This window comes from Ostrea edulis, chromosome 4 (genome assembly GCF_947568905.1).
Source record: "Ostrea edulis chromosome 4, xbOstEdul1.1, whole genome shotgun sequence".
Lineage (NCBI taxonomy): Eukaryota > Metazoa > Mollusca > Bivalvia > Ostreida > Ostreidae > Ostrea > Ostrea edulis.
In genome coordinates, this window is record NC_079167.1 from 90,686,410 (window position 1) to 90,711,093 (window position 24,684).

Consider the following 24,684-nt stretch of genomic DNA (forward strand, 5'->3'; position numbering starts at 1 on the left):
AGTTCTCCATCCCACAATTATGTCAGCTCCTGCCTTTGGAAAGAAATTTATTATTGAATGACAAACAAATCCCTCGCCAAAATGGATTAAAAATCCCTAAAGATAAGACCATGATAAAGAATCTCTGGAAATTAGGAGAAAGATCTCTCACCATAGCCTGTTTCTTATTGAATCCTATTCCGACCCACTGGTTCCTGTCTAAATAGGCCTTTATTGTAAATGTAATCTGACTGGAGTCGTAAGTCCACGTGACAAGGAAACAGTTAACATCACTGTTTCCGGAACATCGCCCCCATTGGTTATTGCATTTCAAAGGAGGCTGTGTGTTTTCTCTGTTCCCTAAGAACAAAAATGAGTTTTAAAAAACTATATTTCACTATAGTCTTACAATTTGTTTCTGGGTAATAATGAAGTCAAACATTGCATGGTGTTAACAAGCCACAGGCCTTATTGGTCACCGGAGTATTAGTTAACAATATCTCTAGCCCCTTGGGCTAAGAAATCTTGTTCTGCAAAGCTAAATCTAATATTCAGAAGCAGTATAAAACAAGATGTCTTCTTTTAAACAAGAGGCCCATGGGCCACATCGCTCACCTGAGTCACCTCGGTCCATATCAGAAGATTTTCCATATCTATTTGCATGTAAAACTGTAGTCCCTATTATGGCCCCAAACCTTCCCCTGGAGGCCATGGTTTTTGCAAACTTGAATCTACACTATGTCAGAAAGCTTTCATGTAAATGTGAACTTCTTTCGCCCAATGGTTCTTGAGAAGAAGATTTTTAAAGATTTTCCCTATATATTTGTATGTAAAACTTTGATCCCCTATAGTGGCCCCATCCTACCCCGGGGGGGGGGCATGATTTTAACAAACCTGAATCTGCACTATATCAGAAAGCTTTCATATAAATCTCAGCTTTTCTGGCTCAGTGGTTCTGGGAAGAAGATTTTTAAAGATTTTTCCTATATATTTGTATGTAAAACTTTGACCCCCTATTGTGGCCCCATCCGACCCCCGGGGGCCATGATCTTAACAATTTATAATCTGCACTATATCAGGAAGCTTTCATATAAACCTCAGCTTTTCTGGCTCAGTGGTTCTTGAGAAGAAGATTTTAAAAGATTTTTCCTATAAATTTGTATGTAAAACTTTGATGCCCCCCTTGAGGCCCCATCCAATCCCCGGGGTCCATGATTTTAACAAACTTGAATCTGCACTATATCAACAACAACAACAAAAAAACGAGAAAAAAAAAAGAACAAAAAAAAACAACAACAAAACTTTGACCCCCTATTGTGGCCCCATCCGACCCCCAGGGGCCATGATTTTAACAATTTAGAATCTGCACTATATCAGAAAGCTTTCATATAAATCTCAGCTTTTCTGGCTTAGTGGTTCTGGGAAGAAGATTTTTAAAGATTTTTCCTATATATTTGTATGTAAAACTTTGACCCCCTATTGTGGCCCCATCCGACCCCCGGGGGCCATGATTTTAACAATTTAGAATCTGTACTATATCAGGAAGCTTTCATATAAACCTCAGCTTTTCTGGCTCAGTGGTTCTTGGGAAGAAGATTTTTAAAGATTTTCCCGATATATTTGTATGTAAAACTTTGATCCCCTATTGTGGCCCCATCCGACCCCCGGGGGACAGGATTTTAACAATTTAGAATTTGAATTATATAAGGAAGCTTTCATATAAATCTCAGTTTTTCTGGCTCAGTGGTTCTTGAGAAGAAGATTTTTAAAGATTTTCCCTATATATTTGTATGTAAAACTTTGATCCCCTATTGTGGCCCCATCCGACCCCCGGGGGCCATGATTTTAACAATTTAGAATCTGCATTATATAAGGAAGCTTTCATATAAACCTCAGCTTTTCTGGCTCAGTGGTTCTTGAGAAGAAGATTTTTAAAGATTTTCCCGATATATTTGTATGTAAAACTTTGATCCCCTATTGTGGCCCCATCCGACCCCCGGGGGCCATGATTTTAACAATTTAGAATCTGCATTATATAAGGAAGCTTTCATATAAACCTCAGCTTTTCTGGCTCAGTGGTTCTTGAGAAGAAGATTTTTAAAGATTTTTCCTATATATTTGTATGTAAAACTTTGGTCCCCTATTGTGGCCCCATCCGACCCCCGGGGGCCATGATTTTAACAATTTAGAATCTGCATTATATAAGGAAGCTTTCATATAAATCTCAGCTTTTCTGGCTCAGTGGTTCTTGAGAAGAAGATTTTTAAAGATTTTTCCTATATATTTGTATGTAAAACTTTGACCCCCTATTGTGGCCCCATCCGACCCCCGGGGGCCATGATTTTAACAATTTAGAATCTGCATTATATAAGGAAGCTTTCATATAAATCTCAGCTTTTCTGGCTCAGTGGTTCTTGAGAAGAAGATTTTTAAAGATTTTTCCTATATATTTGTATATAAAACTTTGGTCCCCTATTGTGGCCCCATCCGACCCCCGGGGGCCAGGATTTTAACAATTTAGAATCTGCATTATATAAGGAAGCTTTCATATAAATCTCAGCTTTTCTGGCTCAGTGGTTCTTGAGAAGAAGATTTTTAAAGATTTTTCCTATATATTTGTATGTAAAACTTTGATCCCCTATTGTGGCCCCATCTGACCCCCGGGGGCCATGATTTTAACAATTTAGAATCTGCATTATATAAGGAAGCTTTCATATAAATTTCATCTTTTCTGGCCCAGTGGTTCTTGAGAAGAAGATTTTTTAATGACCCTACCCTATTTTTACCTTTTCTTGATTATCTCCCCTTGGAAGGTGGCCTGGCCCTTTATTTTAACAATTTAGAATTCCCTTTACCTAAGGATGTTTTGTGCCAACTTTGGTTGAAATTGGCCCAGTGGTTGTTGAGAAGAAGTTGAAAATGTGAAAAGTTTACAGACGGACAGACAGACAGACGGACGGACAGACGGACGGACGCCGGAATACGGGTGATCAGAAAAACTCACTTGAGCTTTCAGCTCAGGTGAGCTAAAAACACGAATGGCCCCGAAAGTGTCCCTACTGATGGAAGACTTTACATAATAATACATTTAACACTATTATGACTATTATGAACCCACCCCAGAGTCAGAACCCTGGGGTTGCAAAATTGGTATATCCCTTTCTGCTTTTTCAATATAAAGATGCATTTAGTTTTTATATAGTATGATTAAACTTAAAGAGGTCTTTCAAATGATAAACACAATGACCATTTTGGTCCAGCCCTGGTACCAAAACTCCTACAACTGGGAGAATGAAATTCATAATTCTGCTAAAGGGCCATCTGCTCCTTCTGAATATCCATTTAATTTCAATTTAGAATTATTAGCAATAAAGAAGATGTTATTTAAATGTTTTACGTATTTTGGTAGAGGCCTTCCTGCTCTACATGACTTTGCATTTATTTTTCCTACAGATGTGAAGTTGTAGAGAAGATTTTTGGAAATTGGTCAATTCTTGTCAGTTTCTGCCCCAGCCCTAAGGCGCTGGGGGTGAAAGACTCCTGAAATTCAAAATGTATGTCCCCCTTGTCCTAAGGATGCTTCATACCAAATTTGAAAAGAACTGTAAAAGTATATAGTTATCAAGCAGAAGTTAAAAATGTTTAATTGTTAATGGACGAAAAAGACAACGGACACAGACCAATAGCAACAGGTCACCTGAGTGACCACAAAAAAAAAGCTTTAAGTTGTACAAACAAGAACTTTACCATCAAAGAAATTCATCGTCTTCACTCCTCTGTGGTCATTATGCCCGTGGTATTTCAGTTCATCTGGTTTGTAGAAGTTTGGGTCTGATGCAGTCGACACAACATCTATCCCTGTTTGGGGACGGTGGATGTAATTTCCTGTGTCCTGTCCCTGTGCCCAGATCACGTGCATGAAATCATCGCTTATGTTATAATCAGTCCTTTCAGTGGCTAAAATAAAGAGCCACCTATTATGTGTGTACATAGGTTTTTTGATTTAAAGAGATAAGCTGGTCAATGAAGAGTATAAAATTATTACAGAGATTTCAGTTAAGGAGGCACATGAATCAAGATGATATGAGAAGTTCATCAATGAAAGTACGTAAGCATTATAATCCCCCCCCCCCCCCCCCCCTAAATTGCATACACAAAATCAATGTAAAATCCTGAAAAAAATGCAGTAATGTTGCTGTTAATGTACATATTTGGCGCTAAATTACGATAATTTTTTTTACATAGACTTCTAAGAATATAAAGGGTATAAGCCCATGCCCCCCCCCTTAAGTAGGAACAGAGGAGCCTCATCTTCAGAGCTCTACTTGTATTTTTTTTTCATCTCTTTTTTCGCTTTAAATCAACACCCTCTTGCACACAGTGTACCTTTCAGTTTCCTCCGGATTATAATATAGGTATAGCCATCTCTTTCAAACCCGCCAGCAGACGTTAAACTTTCTGAGCCGCCGTAGAATTCGTCTCTCTGTGGAGAAGATCTCCCTCTTGTATAGTAATCCCCAACACGACTGCGCATTCCCCGTGCAGCACCAATAATCATATCAGTGCAATCCATCGGATGGGGTGCATCTAAAAATAAAAGATGCATCTTTCACAAACTTTAACACATGTCTTTAATAGTAATTTAGAGTGACAAAGCTATTTCCTTATCCAGAATTTATGCATATTTTTAGAAATTATATAGCATCAAATTGTTTGAAAAAAATACATACTTCCAGTTGTGTCACTGTTACCAGCAAACACCCCTCTTCCACACGTTCCTGTTGGCTCAGGTTCTGGTTCAGAGGTTGCCTCTGGTTCAGCAGTGGATTCTGGTTCAGCAGTAGATTCTGGTTCAGCTGTTGACTCTGGTTCAGCAGTAGATTCTGGTTCAGCTGTTGACTCTGGTTCAGCAGTGGATTCTGGTTCAGCTGTTGACTCTGGTTCAGCTGTTGACTCTGGTTCAGCAGTAGTTTTTGGCTCTTTAAATTAGATATAATTGACGAACTGAGAAAACAGATTACAATCAAAAGTAAAGCATGATAAAATTCAAATTGAATTGAAAATCAAAATCCTATCTATTTGAACTCTCGATGGCTCGATCTCTTGAAGTTCTTAATCTCTGGAGGTGAAACCGTCTTGATTTTTCTCTCTATATAACTAAGCAAATTTACTTTCGATCTTTCAAAGTAAAATTTGGGTCCCATAAAACACTTTTCATTGTTTTTCACTCTCCATCTCTAGAAGTGGTGATGGTTTATCCAGCGTATAGTTAGTTTTGTTTGGACCTTACCTGGATAACAGTGAATGTCTGGGGCTAGCTCTGCCATGTTAATTAGATGTTACATGGGGAACACTTCGCCTGTGCTTCTTTATGGGGTGGATACATGTACTTAGTTGTTTACAGATATAACCCTACACAGTGTGTTTTGTTATTGTTAATATTATATTGACTTGACAATAAGACAGTAATTTTGAGAAAATAATTTAGAGAAATGTTATCAAATTCACATAATTATAAATTTGATTGGTTTCATCACAATTCTAGTATGGCAACAATTGCAAAGCATCTTTTCTCTCAAGAACGGAATAGCGATACCAAGCAATCTGTTGAAGGACCCGGTCAACCCAGGGGGATAGACAAACCAGAATTTGCCATTCAGCAAAAACAATTAAATACACAAACTTTAAATTTTTTTTTTAATTTATGCAAGATAAAGTAATGGGTTGTTGAAATCAAGTCAATTATCTTAAAAACATGAAGGAAACACTAATGTCAAACAATCCAAGGATGTTGTAAAGATATAATGGCCACTTAATTACTATAATTAAAATCTGAACCATAATGGTTGGATTTTAATTTCAGGAATTGACTCAACCTTTGATCTCTGAAAGTTTAATAAAGGTCCCTTAAACTTCCAGTTATCGAGATTCACCTGAATACTTTTAGATAAAGGAATTCTTATTCATAAAAACTGAAACACAGAATTCATAATGCAGAGTACCTACCACAGGTGTTTATACAAATCTTGCTACCAGACACTACTTTTTGTTTGTGATAGCTAGCCTTCCCATTTGTCTTGTCATAGGATCCACCCCAAGCTTGAATGAAGTGCCAGCAATTCCCATTGGACAGAGGGAAGTCTTTTTGGTCCCCAGTGTTCAATTTCCGGGTAAAAGTAATCGATGTCTTCCCGTTTACACGGCTTCCTGATACATTGTAGATGTTCTGGGTTTGGTCAATGGTTGGCTCTGATTTTGACGTGGCAAACCTGAGAAATGTAGGGGAAAATCACTGAGAACTCCCCCCAAAATAACGTGACCTAAAGTTTGAATTGTTGAATTTTTCCGATTTTTTTTACCTGTCTGTGAGAACCACTGTATTCGATGAATCCACGGAGCCGAGATACACGTCCGTGTTGGGCTGGATTATGAAAAAGATGACAATGTGTTATTCTTCTTTGAACAATCATGTAGTTTAACATTTGAATAGTAATATATATGTATATACTTCATATATTTTTTTTTGCACTAGTATATTATTTTTATTCATGATCATTTACCATATTTTTATCACTTGAAAACCCAACCGCCAGCCATTCAGTGTCAGATATATCTGCAGTCATAGTAAACGTAATCTCATCTGTATTAGGATATTGAATCCAAGTAAGTTCGTGAGGACAGTTGGCTTGGTCACATGATTTGTGACTTCCTTCACAGTGGGTTGGCTCTGGCGTGACTTCCGGTTCTGAGGTGACTTCCGGTTCTGCTGTACCGTTGGAATCATTTGCTCCAGGAATATAACCAGGAAGATAGGGAAAGTGTTGACATCCAGATCTGAAACCTGGCAATCAAAGCGTATATTGTAAATGTATTGTACAATAAATCGTGGAAATTAACTTTTTGTTTGCTTTGTCTTTAAAGGTATATGTGCAATATTCAACAATATTTTGTTCAATGTTAAAAACCAGACCAAAACTTTGTTAGTGAGATAACCTATGAAAGATAATATAATTTGACAATTTTGACAAATTATGTACGGATATTAAAGGAGAAAACACTGATTTTCTAATGCATATTCATGAAGGAGTGACATTTATGGTGGATGTGTACAAGCGGGCGAGTTAAATATTATTATATAAACACCATGTGAGATGAGAATTTAGTTTACAGTATGTAGTTGTACTGAATGGTGATTTCATGTTAAAACATGAAATTCAACCACTACCCCCCCCCCCCCCTCCTCCATTACTCAAAGTGGTTCTCTCTACCCTGTTTCCGTCACACTGATTTTATTGTTGAATGCGTCCCGCCAACAGCCTGTAGGCCATTCACACATTCACATCGCCATGTAATTGTTGACTTTCAAAATTCCGCATGCAACGTCACATAATCATGAATATTTCGAAATGGACGGGGCATTCACAATCCAACTCAGAGAATAAATAATTAAAGAAGTAATTAGCTCTGTCAATTATCTTTTAATCCGATTGAGTTAAATTGCATAATTTGCATAAAGTGTATAACTTATACAGCTTGTTATAAAACGCATCTTTTTTTATTCCTACATCTTTTAAAACGATACGTATATTTGGAAATTATTGAAACACTGCTGTCTATTTCCTTTTCTAATCAACATTTCTGTGTAAAAATTAGTAAATACACTGTACATTAAACAAATACTAACAATAGATAAAATCAAAATTTATTTGAAATATAATTTATTTTCAAAATGGTATATTATACTGTGGAAGTTATGGGTACCCAGAGCAGTCATGAAATCAGATGATGGAAATCAAATTACAAGCTATGAACCAAGTTTCTGTATTTCCAAGGAAAGTGGGAAAAGAATTCAAATTTTATACGTAACTTTTCAGTGACATCATTTTGTTAAACTTTGGTAAAAATTTAATGAAAAACACTGAAATCATACATTTGTTATCAATAAAATATAAAAATCTATTTTCGATGGGACAATGAATTTTTATGTCAATGTGGAGCAGCAGTCATATACCAAAGCCTGTTTGGAGTTTGGTAGGACTTCCGTTTAGACTAAAGAATTGCTAAAACAAACACCGTGTGGATGAAAAGTGTGAGTGAAAACAAAGGAGCCAGGCGACCATCAGATATCAATTGTCCGCAGTGTTAAATTCATTGAGGAATAACGAACGTCAGACTGTCTTTCAAAAGATTAAATCGGAGTCATCTGGCATTAAATTCTGTGACTTTAGAGAATTAAAACAACCACTTTAAATTCTATTGGATCCCTGTATAGTAACAGGTGTATATGAAAAGTGGGTCATGAGAAATGGGTCTGTTTAAACAGAGTATTGACTGTGAATGAAAAACAAATAAAGATGAAGTTGCATTACAATGATGTTGAAAAATGTATGTCAACAAGTTTGCGTTTGCAGCACGATTTATTCTATGATGCAATTAACTAGAAAGGCAAATTGTTTGATCATTTTTTATTGCATTTTAGTGAATTTTCAGGAATTGGTCTTTCTTTTAAGGAGTTAAAGGAAATGTCTCAACAATTTCCTAACAGCCCTTTTAAAGGACACATTGCATGTTTGTATACTTTGAAAACACGAGATGTGTCCTTTAAGTTAACCCATAGCAATAGACATTCTGCGACATACTCATTGAGTTGAAAGGATCTCTTCCGCCAAAGGCGCTAAAAAGAATACACCACCAAACACAATACCTTAATAACAATAAATATTTTAATTCAGAAATAAAAAGCTCTAAATGGTTTTCCATAGATCACAAATCTGATAAATTACTAACCTGTTGGTCTCCATCCGATCCCAACCCAGGTGTTTGTCTTCACTTTTAGGACCACCTCTATTTCATCTTCTCTCTTAGTAATGCAAAAGAAATTCATCTAAAAGTTTGATAGATCAATTTGTTTTGGGAGTTGAAGTAGAATTGTGATTTGAGTTTTACTTACGTGTAGAATTCTGTGTAGCAGCTGATATCGAGGCGAGAGATCAGTGTGTGTGTATTTAGACATGTCCAAAGTGAATGACTTTACAGCAGATTCTGCAAAACGGAATGTGGAAAATCAGAAATGAAAGGCTTCCACACTTACAAGAAGAGACATTCTTTGTCGAAATGCGCATCCGGTGCATCAAAATTGGTACCGTATAAGTTTTACATAAATGTATATATAAGTTTTACATTACATAAATGTATATATGTTTTACATTACATAAATGTATATATAAGTTTTACATAAATGTATATACATGTATAAGTTTTACATTACATAAATGTATATATAAGTTTTACATAAATGTATATATAAGTTTTACATAAATGTATATATAAGTTTTACATTACATAAATGTATTTATAAGTTTTACATTTAATACATAAATGTATATATAAGTTTTACATTACATAACTGTATATATAAGTTTTACATTACATAAATGTATATATAAGTTTTACATTACATAACTGTATATATAAGTTTTACATAAATGTATATATAAGTTTTACATAAATGTTTGATTCATATCCAAAAGGAATTACTGTGGAATCACTTTAATTCATGGGGGCCAATATTCATGGGTAAGCAAAAATTTGCTGGTTCGTGCGGACGTAATTTTGTGGATAAGCAATACGATGTTACTAGGAGAGATAACTCTACTTGCTTTAAAAAAAAGGACGCATAAATTCGGGGGTAAGAGTGACCCACAAAATCCACAAACATCAACCCCCACGAACAATGATGATTACACAGTAACTTTCATGGTAATGAACCTCATTCACATGTTTTTCATTTTGATGGAAATTATTATGGTATAAATTACAGACACTTATATCGCTTGGGGCCTAATTACTGGCCCCAAGTGATATAAGTGCCTGTGGTATAAATGTACCTCGTTCACATGTTTGATATAAGTGCCTGTTGTATAAATGTACATGTACCTCGTTCACATGTTTGATATAAGTGCCTGTGGTATAAATGTACCTCGTTCACATGTTTGATATAGGTGCCTGTGGTATAAATGTACCTCGTTCACATGTTTGATATAGGTGCCTGTGGTATAAATGTACCTCGTTCACATGTTTTTCCAAAGTAGCCCATGTCACAAAAACAATGTTTTCTCTGGTAGAAACCCTCTGAAGTCGTACACTCCCCGTGTCCAGAGCAGTCAGCATCAGTTTCACAGTCATCTGGGCAAGAAGATCAGAATATTCTATGTGTAAACAAGGACAGAATCTATTTCTAACTCGAAGACGTGTTAAACCACTTAATGCACATTTCCTACCTTTGTATTGGCACTTGGACCCACTGTATGGCTTCTTACAAACACATTCTCCATTCTCCAAAGGAAACCCATTACATAGATCTGTTCCTGGAGCAGCTATATCAAACCAAATAGATATCCATAAAATCAGCTATGTCAAACTAAAAATAGATATACATGTAGATACAACCAGCTATGTCAGACCAAATAGATATACATACAACCAGCTATGTCAGACCAAATAGATATACATATCCATACAATCAGCTATGTCAGACCAAATAAATATCCATACAAACAGTTATGTCAGACCAAATAAATATCCATACAACCAGCTATGTCAGACCAAATAAATATACATGTACATACAACCAGCTATGTCAGACCAAATAGATATCCATACAACCAGCTATGTCAGACCAAATAGATATACATACAACCAGCTATGTCAGACCAAATAAATATCCATACAACCAGCTATGTCAGACCAAATAAATATACATACAACCAGCTATGTCAGACCAAATAGATATACATACAATCAGCTATGTCAAATCAAATAGATATACGTACAACCAGCTATGTCAGACCAAATAGATATACGTACAACCAGTTATGTCAGACCAAATATATACCCATACAAACAGCTATGTCAGACCAAATAGCTATCCATACAACCAGCTATGTCAGACAAATTTATCAATACAGTCATTTATATCAAGTAAATGGATATATACAGTGAGTTCTGTCAACAGTCAATATACAGTCAGTATACAGTCAATATACAGTCAATATACAGTCAGTGATATTACATCATACAGATATCAAACCCAACAGTCAATATACAGTCAGTGATATTACATCATACAGATATCAAACCCAACAGTCAATAAACAGTCAGTGATATTACATCATAAAGACACATGATCAGTGATATCAAACCCAACAGTCAATATACAGTCAGTGATAATACATCATACAGATATCAAACCCAACAGTCAATATACAGTCAGTGATATTACATCATACAGATATCAAACCCAACAGTCAATATACAGTCAGTGATATTACATCATACAGATATCAAACCCAACAGTCAATATACAGTCAGTGATAATACATCATACAGATATCAAACCCAACAGTCAATATACAGTCAGTGATATTACATCATACAGATATCAAACCCAACAGTCAATATACAGTCAGTGATAATACATCATACAGATATCAAACCCAACAGTCAATATACAGTCAGTGATAATACATCATACAGATATCAAACCCAACAGTCAATATACAGTCAGTGATATTACATCATACAGATATCAAACCCAACAGTCAATATACAGTCAGTGATATTACATCATACAGATATCAAACCCAACAGTCAATATACAGTCAGTGATAATACATCATACAGATATCAAACCCAACAGTCAATATACAGTCAGTGATAATACATCATACAGATATCAAACCCAACAGTCAATATACAGTCAGTGATAATACATCATACAGATATCAAACCCAACAGTCAATATACAGTAAGTGATAATACATCATACAGATATCAAACCCAACAGTCAATATACAGTCAGTGATATTACATCATACAGATATCAAACCCAACAGTCAATATACAGTCAGTGATAATACATCATACAGATATCAAACCCAACAGTCAATATACAGTCAGTGATAATACATCATACAGATATCAAACCCAACAGTCAATAATACAGTCAGTGATAATACATCATTAAGACTCATGATCAGTGATATCAAACCCAACAGTCAATATACAGTCAGCTAAATCAAACTAAATACGAGCAGGCCCAAAAGAGACTCTTACTGGAGATAATATTGATGTCTGCGCATGACCAGAATATGTACTGCCCACAATTTCCGGCACTCCATTCCGCTGCCTGTCGGAGTAGCTGTAAGGAACAGTTTGAACACTCCACGGCTGGCAAGGTGACTTCGTGGTAGCGCCGTCTGTTTGGTTAAAAAATTATATTATAGGATCTGCACCTGGTGTCACTGAAAGACATCTATTTGCAACAGGGCCTATTTCTAGTGACAAAAATGGTTAAGCTGATTTGAAAAATCCACTTTAGGAAGAGTTAAACAATATCAATGGTCCTCACCATAAAGATTGATCGAAAAATTGAGGTTATGTAAATGATAGCGAGATTTATGTATTTGTAAGAGCAATATGCGAAATTATGCGCAAATGAATTCTTGCACAATTAGGAATTTATAGCAACATGTAATTGGAAGTGTAAATGTTTGCTTGTTTTGAATGAACATCTTGTTCTTGGATTATTCAAGTCATCTGCTGTGTCCTATGATTGAATTATCTAATATCATGGGCAAATCCAGGATTTCAGTGGGGGTTGGAAAAAATCTGAGAGGCAGGGGGTCCGGACCTTTTGTCCCTACTGGTGGGGATCCAGGGGGCTTTCTGGAAACTTGTGCTTTACTATGTTTTCGTAATGAAATGTGGCATAAAACCGATAGTATTTATAGTACAGTGTAAATTATGTGTTTCACTAAGTTTACTTAATTTTAAGAGATTCACAATTCGAGATGAGGTACTCTTTTTAGTTTCATAACCAACAGTACGTTATTTGAAATTCGTTCAAAAGGACCGATTCTGCAAAATTGTAGAAAGGGGAGAATGAAATAGTATTTTCATAAAACTGTATTTTTTCCAGGAGTTAAATTGTTTTACAAAAACAATTTTTAAAATATATCCTCGACTCCGTAAAACTATCAAATTGAGGCAGAAATGAGCTAGATAAGAATATTTTTTTTAACAACTTCGACTTCCAATATAATTGTAGATAGAACGTCCTATCGTTAAAGTGATAATGTCCTACAGACCCGGTTTGGCCTGTCCCAAGACACAGTTAGATTATTTTAACTTAACACTAGGCCTAGTACTGTCACTAGATCTTACAAAGATGGTGTTTTTGCTTCATTGATACCGATATTCAGAGACATAAAATTACAACAGGGTCTCTATTGCATCTTTTTTTTTTTTGTTTGTTTGTTTCAATACAATATTTTACTAGCCAGAAAGTAACAAGTGAGCGTCAAGATATCTTTACATGTAGATCGAGGAAGATAAAAGAAAACACTAAGTCTTTATGGGTAGTAAAATATTGTATAGAATATATTTATATAACCGGACACATCCTGTAGAAATCTAAACCGGCATGTAAACGGTAAGGTTAAAAATTCCGATTTGAAGAAATAACATGTTCTATGATTGTTTTCTGTTTTGAAAAAGTAATATTTCAATTAATTAATTAATTGATCTACATAATTTATATACACCTACTTTATAAAAATTCTGAATATTAAATTGTATTCTGATAAAGAACACATAATTGCATACCAGAGTCTGCAGATTGTGTTTAAGCAAGATTTCTAGGTCAAAGTAAGGTCTAAAAGCTACTGTCATGCTCAAGTAATTTACTATTGTAAAAGTAATACTATGACTTCTTACCGTAAAACCCCCCAAAAAGTTTCTTACATTTACTACGGGAAAACAGTGGCGGGTTTAGGGGGGGGGGGGGGGTAGGGGATTTGGATCCCCCCGCTCTTTTTTTTATTATATATATATATATATATAGTGGTAACTATGCATCAAAGCAAGAAGGAACTAGAATTTCAGTCTAAAATGCATTTTAAAAATGAATTATTTTGAATCATTAAGTCAAGTTTATTCTTTTTGTTTAAATCATAGTATGTGGTGACTATAAATGAAAGAAAGAAGGAACAAGAATTTCCTGTGGGATCTGGATTAGAATAGGTCCTCAGTACCCCTTGCTTGTCGTACGAGGCGACTAAATGGGGCGGTCCTTCGGATTGGACCGCAAAAACCGAGGTCCCGTGTCACAGCAGGTGTGGTACGATAAAGATCCCTCCCTGCATGCTCAATGGCCATAAGCGCCGAGCATAGGCCTAAATTTTGCAGCCCTTCACCGGCAGTGGTGACGTCTCCATATGAGTGAAATATTCTCGAGAGGGAGGTTAAACAATATACAATCAATTAATTCAGTTGAAAATGCATTAAAATGCACCATTTTGAATCAATCTTTTAAAAAATTTCCCAGGGAGGCACCTCTCCCCTCCCCCCTCATGGGAGAGGGTCAACCCCCTCCCAAACCCTCCCCTTCGATCCCCACTCCCCTCCACACACAGTAAAGTCTAGATCTGCCACTGGAAATAATCGATTCTGTGACTTACTTGAGTATTATACGCCCATAGAGTAAATACTTCAACAAAATGGATATCGAAAACTGTTAATATTTGACACTTTGATTTACAATATACTCTAGTACACGCATGCAATATTTCATATTTGACTGATTCGGATCCTAAAAACTAAAAGACACTGTTGTTTTCTGTACTATATTAAACTAAGTAGACTCTCTACGTACGTGGGGTCACTAGATCCGATGAAATCATCCCCTACAGTGAGATTATAAATAGACTCTTCGTTGTCATCTAGCAGGTTCAGCTGGTAACCTCCCTGTAGAAAAAAACTTTCATTACAGATGTATGATAAATTGAACTAAAATATTTTTGTATGTGCATGTACATCGATTCAGTAATATTTCGGTAGATGGCAGCACATATACTTTCTTGCCCCTCCCCCCCCCCCTTTTTAAAAAAATGTTTTTAAGCGCTAAGCGTAGCTTAAGGTATTCCATGTATAATGAAAGGATAATGAACAATTTTGAAGGATTTAGATCAACTTAAAAGTTCATTGTTAAATAATGATGAAAGTGAAGCAGATGAAATTCACATGACTGGTAAATGATTAGAAGCTGACCTTTTTGCACTTTAGACTTTTTGGAAGAGTTATCTGCCCTTTGTAAAAATAAGAAAAATCTAATTTTCTAAAAATGTGTGTGGTCAATGATTAATTTTATTTCATATTTTCATAAAAAAAAAAGTGTATGTAACTTTCTATCAAGAGATTAGTATGAAAATGTAATTTGTTTTTAAATATTGTAATAAAACATGCTTTTCCCATATACTTCAATGTTAAATTCTAGGTGAAATAAATCAAGCAGTAAACAAAACTTCCTATGGTGGATTATTTTTATTTGATGAACCCTTCAAAATGATACCATGATAACAAATATTCCACCATCCATTTATTAGATATGAAATATGGTCATTATACATGGAATACCTTAAGCGCTTATTGCCGCCAGTAGGACTTTGCTTTCGTCATCATGTTTCCGGTTTATCGCCACCTATAGGCGAATTTATGCATCGCTGTAGTCAAGTCGTGTTTAAAGTAGTCGTAATTTTGCAACCGATCTAGCACGGAGATAACATTCATATCTGCAGTTGCATTTCCCCCCGGAAATACAGTTCGTTGAACAGTGAATAAAATATGTATAAAAAGGGTGCTATTTTTGTCCTCATTCTTGGGGAAAGTGAGACACAGATGCAGGTCATTCTTCAGTTAAAATTCCCATTTGAATCTGCGTCTGTAATAATTAAAGTGATTCAAAATCTAAAGTTGAATAAGAATATGTATATGAAACCGTTTTAGCTAGGGTGCCATTGCATTCTTACCTTCGCATGGCGCTTAGAGGCCAGAAAAATCAATTTGCATGGTGCAATCTATAATTAGAAGCCACGTCATTAAGCTATACACGAATCAGGAGGGTTTTCCACGTGTGTTTTGGCTGCTGTTCCGACTCAGTAAATTTTTGTCCGACGCAGCAAAAATGTGTGCAACACAGTAAAAAAATTAACTGATCCGCGTCCATTGTGAACGAGAAAGAATTTGTGCACGATTATGCTTTGACAGCGAAGGACAGAGATCGATGTCTCAGAAGGATGCAACGGTGTAACTTAAGCTTACTTTATTATTTCTAAACGACCAAGATATTCTTCAGAATCATCGTCAACACAATCAAATTTGATTTCGTGATTTAGTTTAAAAAATGAGACTAAAAATAATAGTCTTGGGGCAAGGAAAAGATAAAAGGTACAACATTATATTATATTATGGAAGACAATATCCCGGTTTCAAGTATTCAAAACACCGCGTGGAATTTTACGAGGGCTGTATACTGAAATACATATGTTTAGAACAAGTGTTAGATAAACATTGCCATTGTGTCAAGCATGAATGTGAAATGGTTTGCGGTCCACAGCACGCTACATACAACGAAAAGTAATCGTGTTTTCAATTTCTTTGTACTTCAAACAAACAATTGACAACGACATGCATATGCTACATGTATTTCCGAACGTACAAATGATGAAGAAAGGGTACGGTAGGGGCATGAATGTACTGTCGTTGTTCCCTGTCCACACATTTTGTTTTCTCTGAACGATCTTTTCATATAAAAAAGATGCATTTAGATTTTTGGTGAGATGCCTCTTCATTATTTCTAACAGCAGTTTGAACATTACCGTTTGAAAATTACTTTTGTAACTTTTCAGTGCCTAATTTGGGATTCTCATTTAGCTACATTTAAAATACATGTTGTAAATTTTGCATATTTATTGTGACTTCTGTTACGTTTCTTTTTTTTTTTTCATATTAGAACTCCTACACAAGTTTCGAATCTTATGGTTTTTGCTAAGGTTATTAGCATTTTCATATAAAGAACTGTTTCATAAAATTAAAACAATAGCAATGTGTATTATATCTCATTCAGACAAACGGATGAGTCTCCTTTGCAATATGAATATGAGCTTTTACACAAGAAGTGTAATACACACAAGTTGATGAGTACAGCGTTTAACGTAGTTCCATACTCCTGTGACGTCATAAGATTTTGCAAAGTCAATAATTTAATGACTGGAACATAAATTTTGTTGGAGTCTTTTTCAATAGTTATTGTAAAAAATCTTGTTAGCCATAAAATATTTCAAAAGTCTTAGTTATATTTGAATAGTCAATGATGTGTTTCAAAATGTTGAATCAAAGGACAATAACTCTGTTTACATTAAATTATTTATCAAGTCCATTATGCAGTAGATTTCCTATATTTTTCACAAACATTTTACCAAGGTGACAAGGAATTATTATCTGTGTCTTTTCATGAAATTACATAGAATTTTAATCCATGAGTGGTTTTGAATAGCTCAGCTGTATGGTGCCAGACTTAGGTTTTTTATGGGGGTATACATACTCTGGAAGCTATAGATTTGAAATTATTAAGGAAAGGTATGGATTTTTCCCTATGAATAAATATAACATATGTACATCTACTAAATAAAAACAGAAAAATGATATGTAAACCATGCTATAAGGAAATTGTGTCCATATTTGTTTGTTTTTTAACATTTTGGAGAAAAAGGCTAATTCAATAATTTTGCACTTATTGTACTAAAACTTGATGAACAGATTGAAAATGACATGTGTTTTAGTTATTGACATGTTTCCTGATAAATAAATGCAATTTAAATCTTTCTTTTTTTTTTATTTTAAAATAACAACAGATAACTGTTTCCAATGAATTTCATAAAAATCTACATAGGGGTGAATTATTTAATGAAAATTAATATGGAAATCCTTAGCTATTTTGCCTTTTCTCATTACTCTGAATGTTAATTTATTGATTCCAAACCAAAAAATGCTACCTAAACCCCAAAAATCCAGGACTAAGGACCTACCTTAATGTACCTGTGTACAAACTCTTGGGGTTTTTTTTTTTTTTTTTTTTTTTTTAGATTTACGTATAACAAACAATCACTACAATTGCTAAATGTAAATCCATGCTTATATGTTAGTCTAATTCTTCATCATATTTGAATTAGTATATCCTCTTGCACTAACTTTCATGTTAAAAATGAGCTATCTCTACTCTTGTTGATGACACAGTATTCAGTTTCAAAGTAATATTGCACATGTATGATGAACATCTTTTCTAAATAACTTCCTAAATTTTGTTTTCAGTTATACATGTATTTATCGGACTTATTTGGATTGAGATTCTCTCCAACCTGATTTTGAATTGAAAATAGCTTCATTATTGATTACAAAAAATAATTCCACTTTCATGGTTTGATTGCTATTTACAGATAATTATGTACTGGATTCTGTAGTACAAGTCATAAAGATGCATGTTTATGTGTGTATTTAAATGATTTCTGGTAAGGTAATGAAATGGATGTTAAGCGTTTCATAATCCTGCATTATTGGTGTGTTTTGACATGTGGCATTTGTTAGTGTATGTGGTTATGTGTAATTTTCTTTTTTTTGTCCAGTTTGTTTGTTCCTTTCTATTATAAGTGACTTACATATATGTATCAAACTATTGATTTGTTTCATTTCAGTTGTATTCTAAAAATATTTCATACACTATTTAACTGGAACAGAACAGTAAGTTAGTTGCGTAATAACAATTGAACACTTTATACCGAAAACTACCATTACAACTGTTTTCACATTTTCTACCAAAAATGTTCTTCTCTATAACATCACATCTGTAAGAGAAAAAAATGCATAGTCATGTAGAGCATTTAATGATCCAGGGACCGGAGCAGAGCGGATCAGAAATCCTTGCCTTGGGAAGATGGGTGGGAGCTAAACAGGGTATAAAGTGTTCATTTGTCAAATATTTGAATAACATAGCCTTAAATGCTATTGATTGATTGTATCTTGTTTAACGTTCTTCTCAATAATTTTTAATTCATATGGAGACGTCACCAAGACCGGTGAAGGGCTTCAAATTTAGGCCTATGCTCGGCGCTTACGGTCATTGAGCAGTGAGGGTTCTTTAGCGTGCCACACCTACTGTGAAAAAAATGCCATCTCCGAGGACCCGTGACATTCACACCTGATGCCGAGAGTTTGGTGATGGAACTGTCACTACCTGTTTAACGAACTAGGTCTGTCGCGGCCGGGATTCGAACCCCGACCGCCCGCATACAGAGCGAACACTTTACCTCTGGACCACCGCAGCGGTGGTAATGCTATTGATACTAAATTCTGATTATAGATATTTAATAAGAACAGGTGTCCTTTACCAAAATTGTAAATTTCATGATCCATGGACACGGTTTTAGTTTAGTGTGGGATCAAAATTATCATAGTGACCATTGTTTTAACAATATCATATAAAATTTATATTTCAACGTGTTGAACATCTTCGCTAGCCAAGGGTGACGATACACGGTGTTCCTAGAGGAACACCGTGTATCGTCACCCTTGGCTAGCGAAGATGCGTGTTGAAAAGTTTCAGGACATTGCTTCCAATTCATATTTGTTATTTTCTTACAGAAAAATGCGAAAATAAAGAATAATGCATAAACCTTTTTTTAATAATGTTCCTGCTTATTAACATTACATATAGAATTCATGAAGTCAGTGTGGCTCTTTTCAGTACTTTCAGTACTTTGATTTATTTTTACTTCATGCACATTCCCCAATCGTAACTACTCGGCTATTTCCGTAACCACAAATAAAAAACCTGTGACGGAAAAGGACGAACACGTGATCTGATTGGTACATTCCCCTTTGTATGACTTCCGGTACACCCCCCTTTACCCCTACCCCTAAATCCTTATATTGTGTCCCCCCCCCCCCCTGCATTTTAGTCAACTAAATGGATTTATATTCCAATACTATTAAATGAAATAAAGACCCCCCCCCCCCAAACAAAGAGTCTTTATATCATATCCCCGTGTCCTCTAATAAAGGGAAATGTAAAAGAAGTTTTAAAAAGGGGGGGGGGGTAAGCACAATTAGTAAAATGTCAATCTTTCAATTGCTCAACTACCCCCTCCTCAATTTACCCTGGCTTTTATTCTGTTGCATACAAAGAATTTCTTTTCTTCGAAATGGACATAATATGCTGTTCAGAAGGTGTTTGATGGAATATATTCCGATCGAAGGCTTCTTTCAGCAAGACTTTTGGATGACATTTGTACTCTGTCGACGTGTAGGTTAGAAGTGATCATTCGAAATTGCCAATTTAAAACTTTGTCAAGTTGTCCAACTTAATTGTTATTTTTTTTAAAAAGTCTACATATAAGGTGATCATCAGTTATATTACTGCCGTCGCATTCGAACGCATCCAAATTCGCCCGAGTTTTTGTAGTAGGGTGAATTAATATCAATAATTTATTTTATTTTTAGTGTAAATAAAATATGTAAGTTGCAAAACATAAACTTTTATTGGATTCTATAATGGTCTTCCATATTTCTCTATTTAGATATGTAGTAATGTAATTATGACCTTAATGGCTTTCCTTATGATTAAACCATGCATGCAGTTGTTGTTCATGGTCTATTTAGTTCATTTTGGTTGGCTAGGCTTAGTGTCAAAGGTTATATGTCATGGGTTTTGTGAGTTCTGTTGGATTTTTAGATAGTGAGTTGTATTCACTAGCAGAGTGTTGAAGGATGGTTTTCTTTGCATATCTTTTGACATCTTTTTTCTGACTTGAGGTTCCTTGAAAATCAGTTATCTTCCTATTTTTGATATTTTGGCTCTGGTACCATATATCTGAGCTGCTATTTACATGTCAGAAATAGATTTATTTCTTCAGTAAACTCATAACCTGTCACGGATGTTCTGTGTGGTCATTAGAACCGGTTTGCAACCCCGTAACATTTTTACCCGCTTAATTTTGCGTCAGGCAATTCTGGAAAAATGGCAGAACATCTAGTACAAGCAAACCGTACAACGAACAATTCGACCAGCAGCAGATGTTCAGGGGACATATTCGTTACTGAAGAAAGAAAATTTCAATGGCTACCACCTATATTCTGCCTTGACAAATTTTGCCAAAGTGATGATGACAAACTTCACTGTATTATTCAACAGAATAGATTTACAGCTTCTATTAATTCTGAATTTGAATGTTGTATAGCTGTACAGTGTATATTAATGGTAGGCTAAATAAATAACAGCTGCAGAACTATAGGCCTAGCTCTCTGAGAAAATAACAGGATATGTAATGTCTCAATAGAGCTACACAGTTCTGTAGCGACCCAAAGAAGTCTTCACAGAATGTTTGGATATCGGCAAACAATAGACAAATGAACAATTAAATAATACATTGAAAACTTTCTCATGTCACGGTCCACAGGATCGAACAAGACGTGGAAACTGGGATCAAATTCACGAAGGCGGAACTCTGAGTAGACGAAAATAAATCTAGTGGCAATGTTTACGCACAATTCGGTGACACCTTTTAAGGTAATTTGTTTTAACGCAAAGATCAAGGACACGTTTATTACTTGTGAATTCAAATGATGTTTTGGAAATTAATGAATAATCAGAATATTAAAAGGAAGAAACTATGAAATACATGTAAATTGTGCATGTTGATATATCGCGTAGTTCAGATTGTTTTGATTTTAGAGTTTTATTATATAGCTACTGTTTCTACCACACTGATTAGACTGATTAATTGAATTTATATTGTTTAACGTCCCTGCTGTGACACGGGGTCTCGGTTTTTGCGGTCTCATCCGAAGGACCGCCCCATTTAGTCGCCTCTTATGACAAGCAAGAGGTACCAAGGGCCTGTTTTACCCCGGATCCCCACAGGAACACTGAGAAGAAGTGAAGGTTATGGTTTGAGGTACTTTCTTCTTTTAGTGGTCTAGACGTTTACACGTGCGAAAGGTTAGTTCCGGAACAGAGTCGTGAGAAATGCCAATCTGTAAAACCTCAAATATATCACTTTCTGTGGGTTTTTTCTTCTGTGAATAGCCTCAATTGAAAAAAATATCTTTATTACAGATTGTAAGAATCTTTCAAAAGGATTTATCCTCCAATAATGGATTTTCAAGTATTTTCGGGTGAGAAAAACTAACAGAGATAACAAAAGTCCGTTCGATATTTGTCAAGAAATAAGCATTAATTCTTATTTATTAAAATCAACTTTTATTCATGGAAAAACATGAATAGGATTATGCAGCAGTCGGAATGGATATATCAGCTTTCCCTTTACAAGGTCAATGAAATGGAACAGAAAGCTGATATAAATGATCAAGAAATGTTAGATAAAATGGAAAGAATTGAAATAACAATTAATATTTGCAATAATTGTATAGAGAATTATATTGAGTGACGGTGTGTTCTAGCTAACATTGTCATTCGTAATCATTGCCACTTGTATTGTTATCATGCTATATATTCGGATCATCGTATCAGATACGAATCGCGTGCGGATCCGTGATTTCCCCCCCCCCCCCCCCTCTCCTTTGCAGGGAAGTCCACTCCTGTTAATTCTTTGAGAGGCGGGAATAAAATTTAGCCTTTTTACACGTGAAATTACAGTAACTTGCTGAGAGCCCTGACGTCATATCCTCACCCTTGCATTCGCGCCTGAGAATGTGATTATTTCTCTTCTCTTATTTTCTTTTTTACCGTTCGGTCTGATAATTTCTCTACCAGCATTTAAATTTACAAAAGCTTGACATGTTTTTAGAATTAGGTAACAATGAGATGGAAAATTACAAAGTTTGTGGCGACGAAGGGTATACGCTTACCAAACTCGTAACGTAACTGTCTCTCCTATTCTCCCGGAGAGAGAGAGAGAGAGAGAGAGAGAGAGAGAGAGAGAGAGAGAGAGAGAGAGAGAGATTTACCGGTAATTAGAGAGGGGCAGGTAAATCCTGTGATACCTTTGGTCAGATACTTACTCTGTGTGGATAAGCTAAATGCCAGGTCACATTGATCGTCGCACCAGTAATCAGTGTTGTGGAAGGCCCAAGTCCTGTAAATAAAAGGCATAGCCAGATAGAAGTAAATGACAAAACAAATACCAACATAATGGTGCCTACGTATTTTTGCATGCAAACAAAAGGACCATAAAGTAGCAGCTTTGCATCCATGATACTCGTTTTCAGATCGTGATGGATTTTCACCTGTCAGTTTTACACATTCAATAGGGTTAACCTGAGTAGATTTTAATACTAATATGATTTCTTGATTTTAAAAAGTATATCTCGGTGGTATGTTCTAAATCGGTTTTGATGCTGATTTGGGAAGATTTTTATACGAATACACGTAAACCAATGACGATCAATGAATTTATCGAACAGTTATCATGTAAACAAATGCACTGTTCATTATAATTGGGCGTTGTCTTCATTTTAGCCGGTGGTAATTTTACTTCAAACAAGAAACATTTACATGGCCAAGGTTGTTATATATATATATAACTTTGCATGCATGCGCCTTTGCTAAAAAAAAAAAAAATCCAGTCTCTTTCAAACAATTTCATTCAATAGCAGAATTTTCTAATCACGACTGACTACACCAATTCAAATCTTTCATTTAAAATCGTATCGGTAAAATCAAAATCGATGTTATATATATGAGAAAAACCATTTCTTTTGCAACGAGGCCGACGAAAAATCGGTCATTCAACCCAAGGATTAAAGAGCGACAGCAACGATACGCGATTATTCATTGATGAAATCATAAATTTGCTGGTACAGGTTATGATGTATGATGACAGCCTGAGAAAATAAAAGAAACATGGTTTTACCGGCTTTGATATTATAAATAAACTGTGTCCAAATTGATATGAGCATGGTCATTTAAAGATTTATATGAAGTAAATGATGTATAACATTATTGCGGTTATAGTGCGTCCTACCTTTTGGAATGCCGCACGGTCCTGTTGTTCTAATATTATCCAAGAAATCTAGCGCATATTTCCTGGCGGGAGGAAACGTGAGGGACATATGACACTCGGCATGGTAGAACACAAAACTTAACAAAACGACGTACAGCACAGCCCTGTCCATCATACCAACACCCTGCATAACTGCGTGTACACAAAGCCGGGGAGAGGAATGAAGTCTTTTTTTAAATCGATGTCGTCAGGAATTTAAACCCTTCACGGTATCACTGTCGACTTAACGATCAAATTATAAGTATACAAGAAACTGCTTCAGAAAATCAGTCGTGAGTGACTGGAATTCACCAGACACCGGTACCCATGTACTGAAAACACGAAGTTGTAGCTTTTTCAAAATACGTTAATTACTTAGGCACATCCTGCATTGATGAAATTTCAATAATACGTTCACGTATTTTCTCTAAGGGCAGATGAGCGTGTACAATTTCCCCTGTCATTGGAACATGCAATTTGTTATGTTTGACATGATGTATAGAATAAGCATTGTCTTATTGTTGTTGTAATTCATATCCTTGAAATATTAGTAATCAAAATAACATTTGTAATGAAAATAACACACTCTCTACCAGTTCCATGAAATAAAAATAAAAAAAATGAAATGAAAACATTTTTAGATTTATGAATGTCTCTAAAGTGTTCACGGTTTCAGGATTTATGTCGAAAACCAACTTCAACAACTTTATTTTAATGTAGCCTCCTCCTGATTAAGATGAAATGAAAATCCACGGATGCCAATATTTGAAATGTTCGAAGAGATCCGCCCCTTACTGCACTGAAGTGAACTGTA

The 24,684-nt window shown here is 35.3% G+C and overlaps 1 protein-coding gene across 2 annotated transcripts in view; it reads right to left on the minus strand.

Annotated features, from left to right (window-relative positions):
* Positions 1-24,122, minus strand: part of LOC125668457 (uncharacterized) — a 42,900-nt gene extending 18,778 nt beyond the window's left edge. For both annotated transcript variants that reach the window (XM_048902653.2, XM_048902652.2), the window contains exons 1-16: positions 23,853-24,122; positions 22,891-22,964; positions 14,693-14,784; positions 12,094-12,236; positions 10,260-10,355; positions 10,045-10,164; positions 8,930-9,021; positions 8,767-8,839; positions 6,540-6,820; positions 6,339-6,400; positions 5,986-6,248; positions 4,710-4,958; positions 4,366-4,566; positions 3,727-3,936; positions 152-339; positions 1-33 (exon numbers count right to left, since the gene is read on the minus strand). The exon at positions 1-33 is cut by the window's left edge and continues 29 nt beyond it. In XM_048902653.2, the coding sequence (XP_048758610.2) occupies positions 1-33; positions 152-339; positions 3,727-3,936; positions 4,366-4,566; positions 4,710-4,958; positions 5,986-6,248; positions 6,339-6,400; positions 6,540-6,820; positions 8,767-8,839; positions 8,930-9,021; positions 10,045-10,164; positions 10,260-10,355; positions 12,094-12,236; positions 14,693-14,784; positions 22,891-22,964; positions 23,853-24,021 (2,346 nt within the window). In that variant the 5' untranslated portion in view covers positions 24,022-24,122. The remainder of the gene's footprint in view (positions 34-151; positions 340-3,726; positions 3,937-4,365; positions 4,567-4,709; positions 4,959-5,985; positions 6,249-6,338; positions 6,401-6,539; positions 6,821-8,766; positions 8,840-8,929; positions 9,022-10,044; positions 10,165-10,259; positions 10,356-12,093; positions 12,237-14,692; positions 14,785-22,890; positions 22,965-23,852) is intronic.
* Between the last annotated feature and the right edge of the window lie 562 nt (positions 24,123-24,684).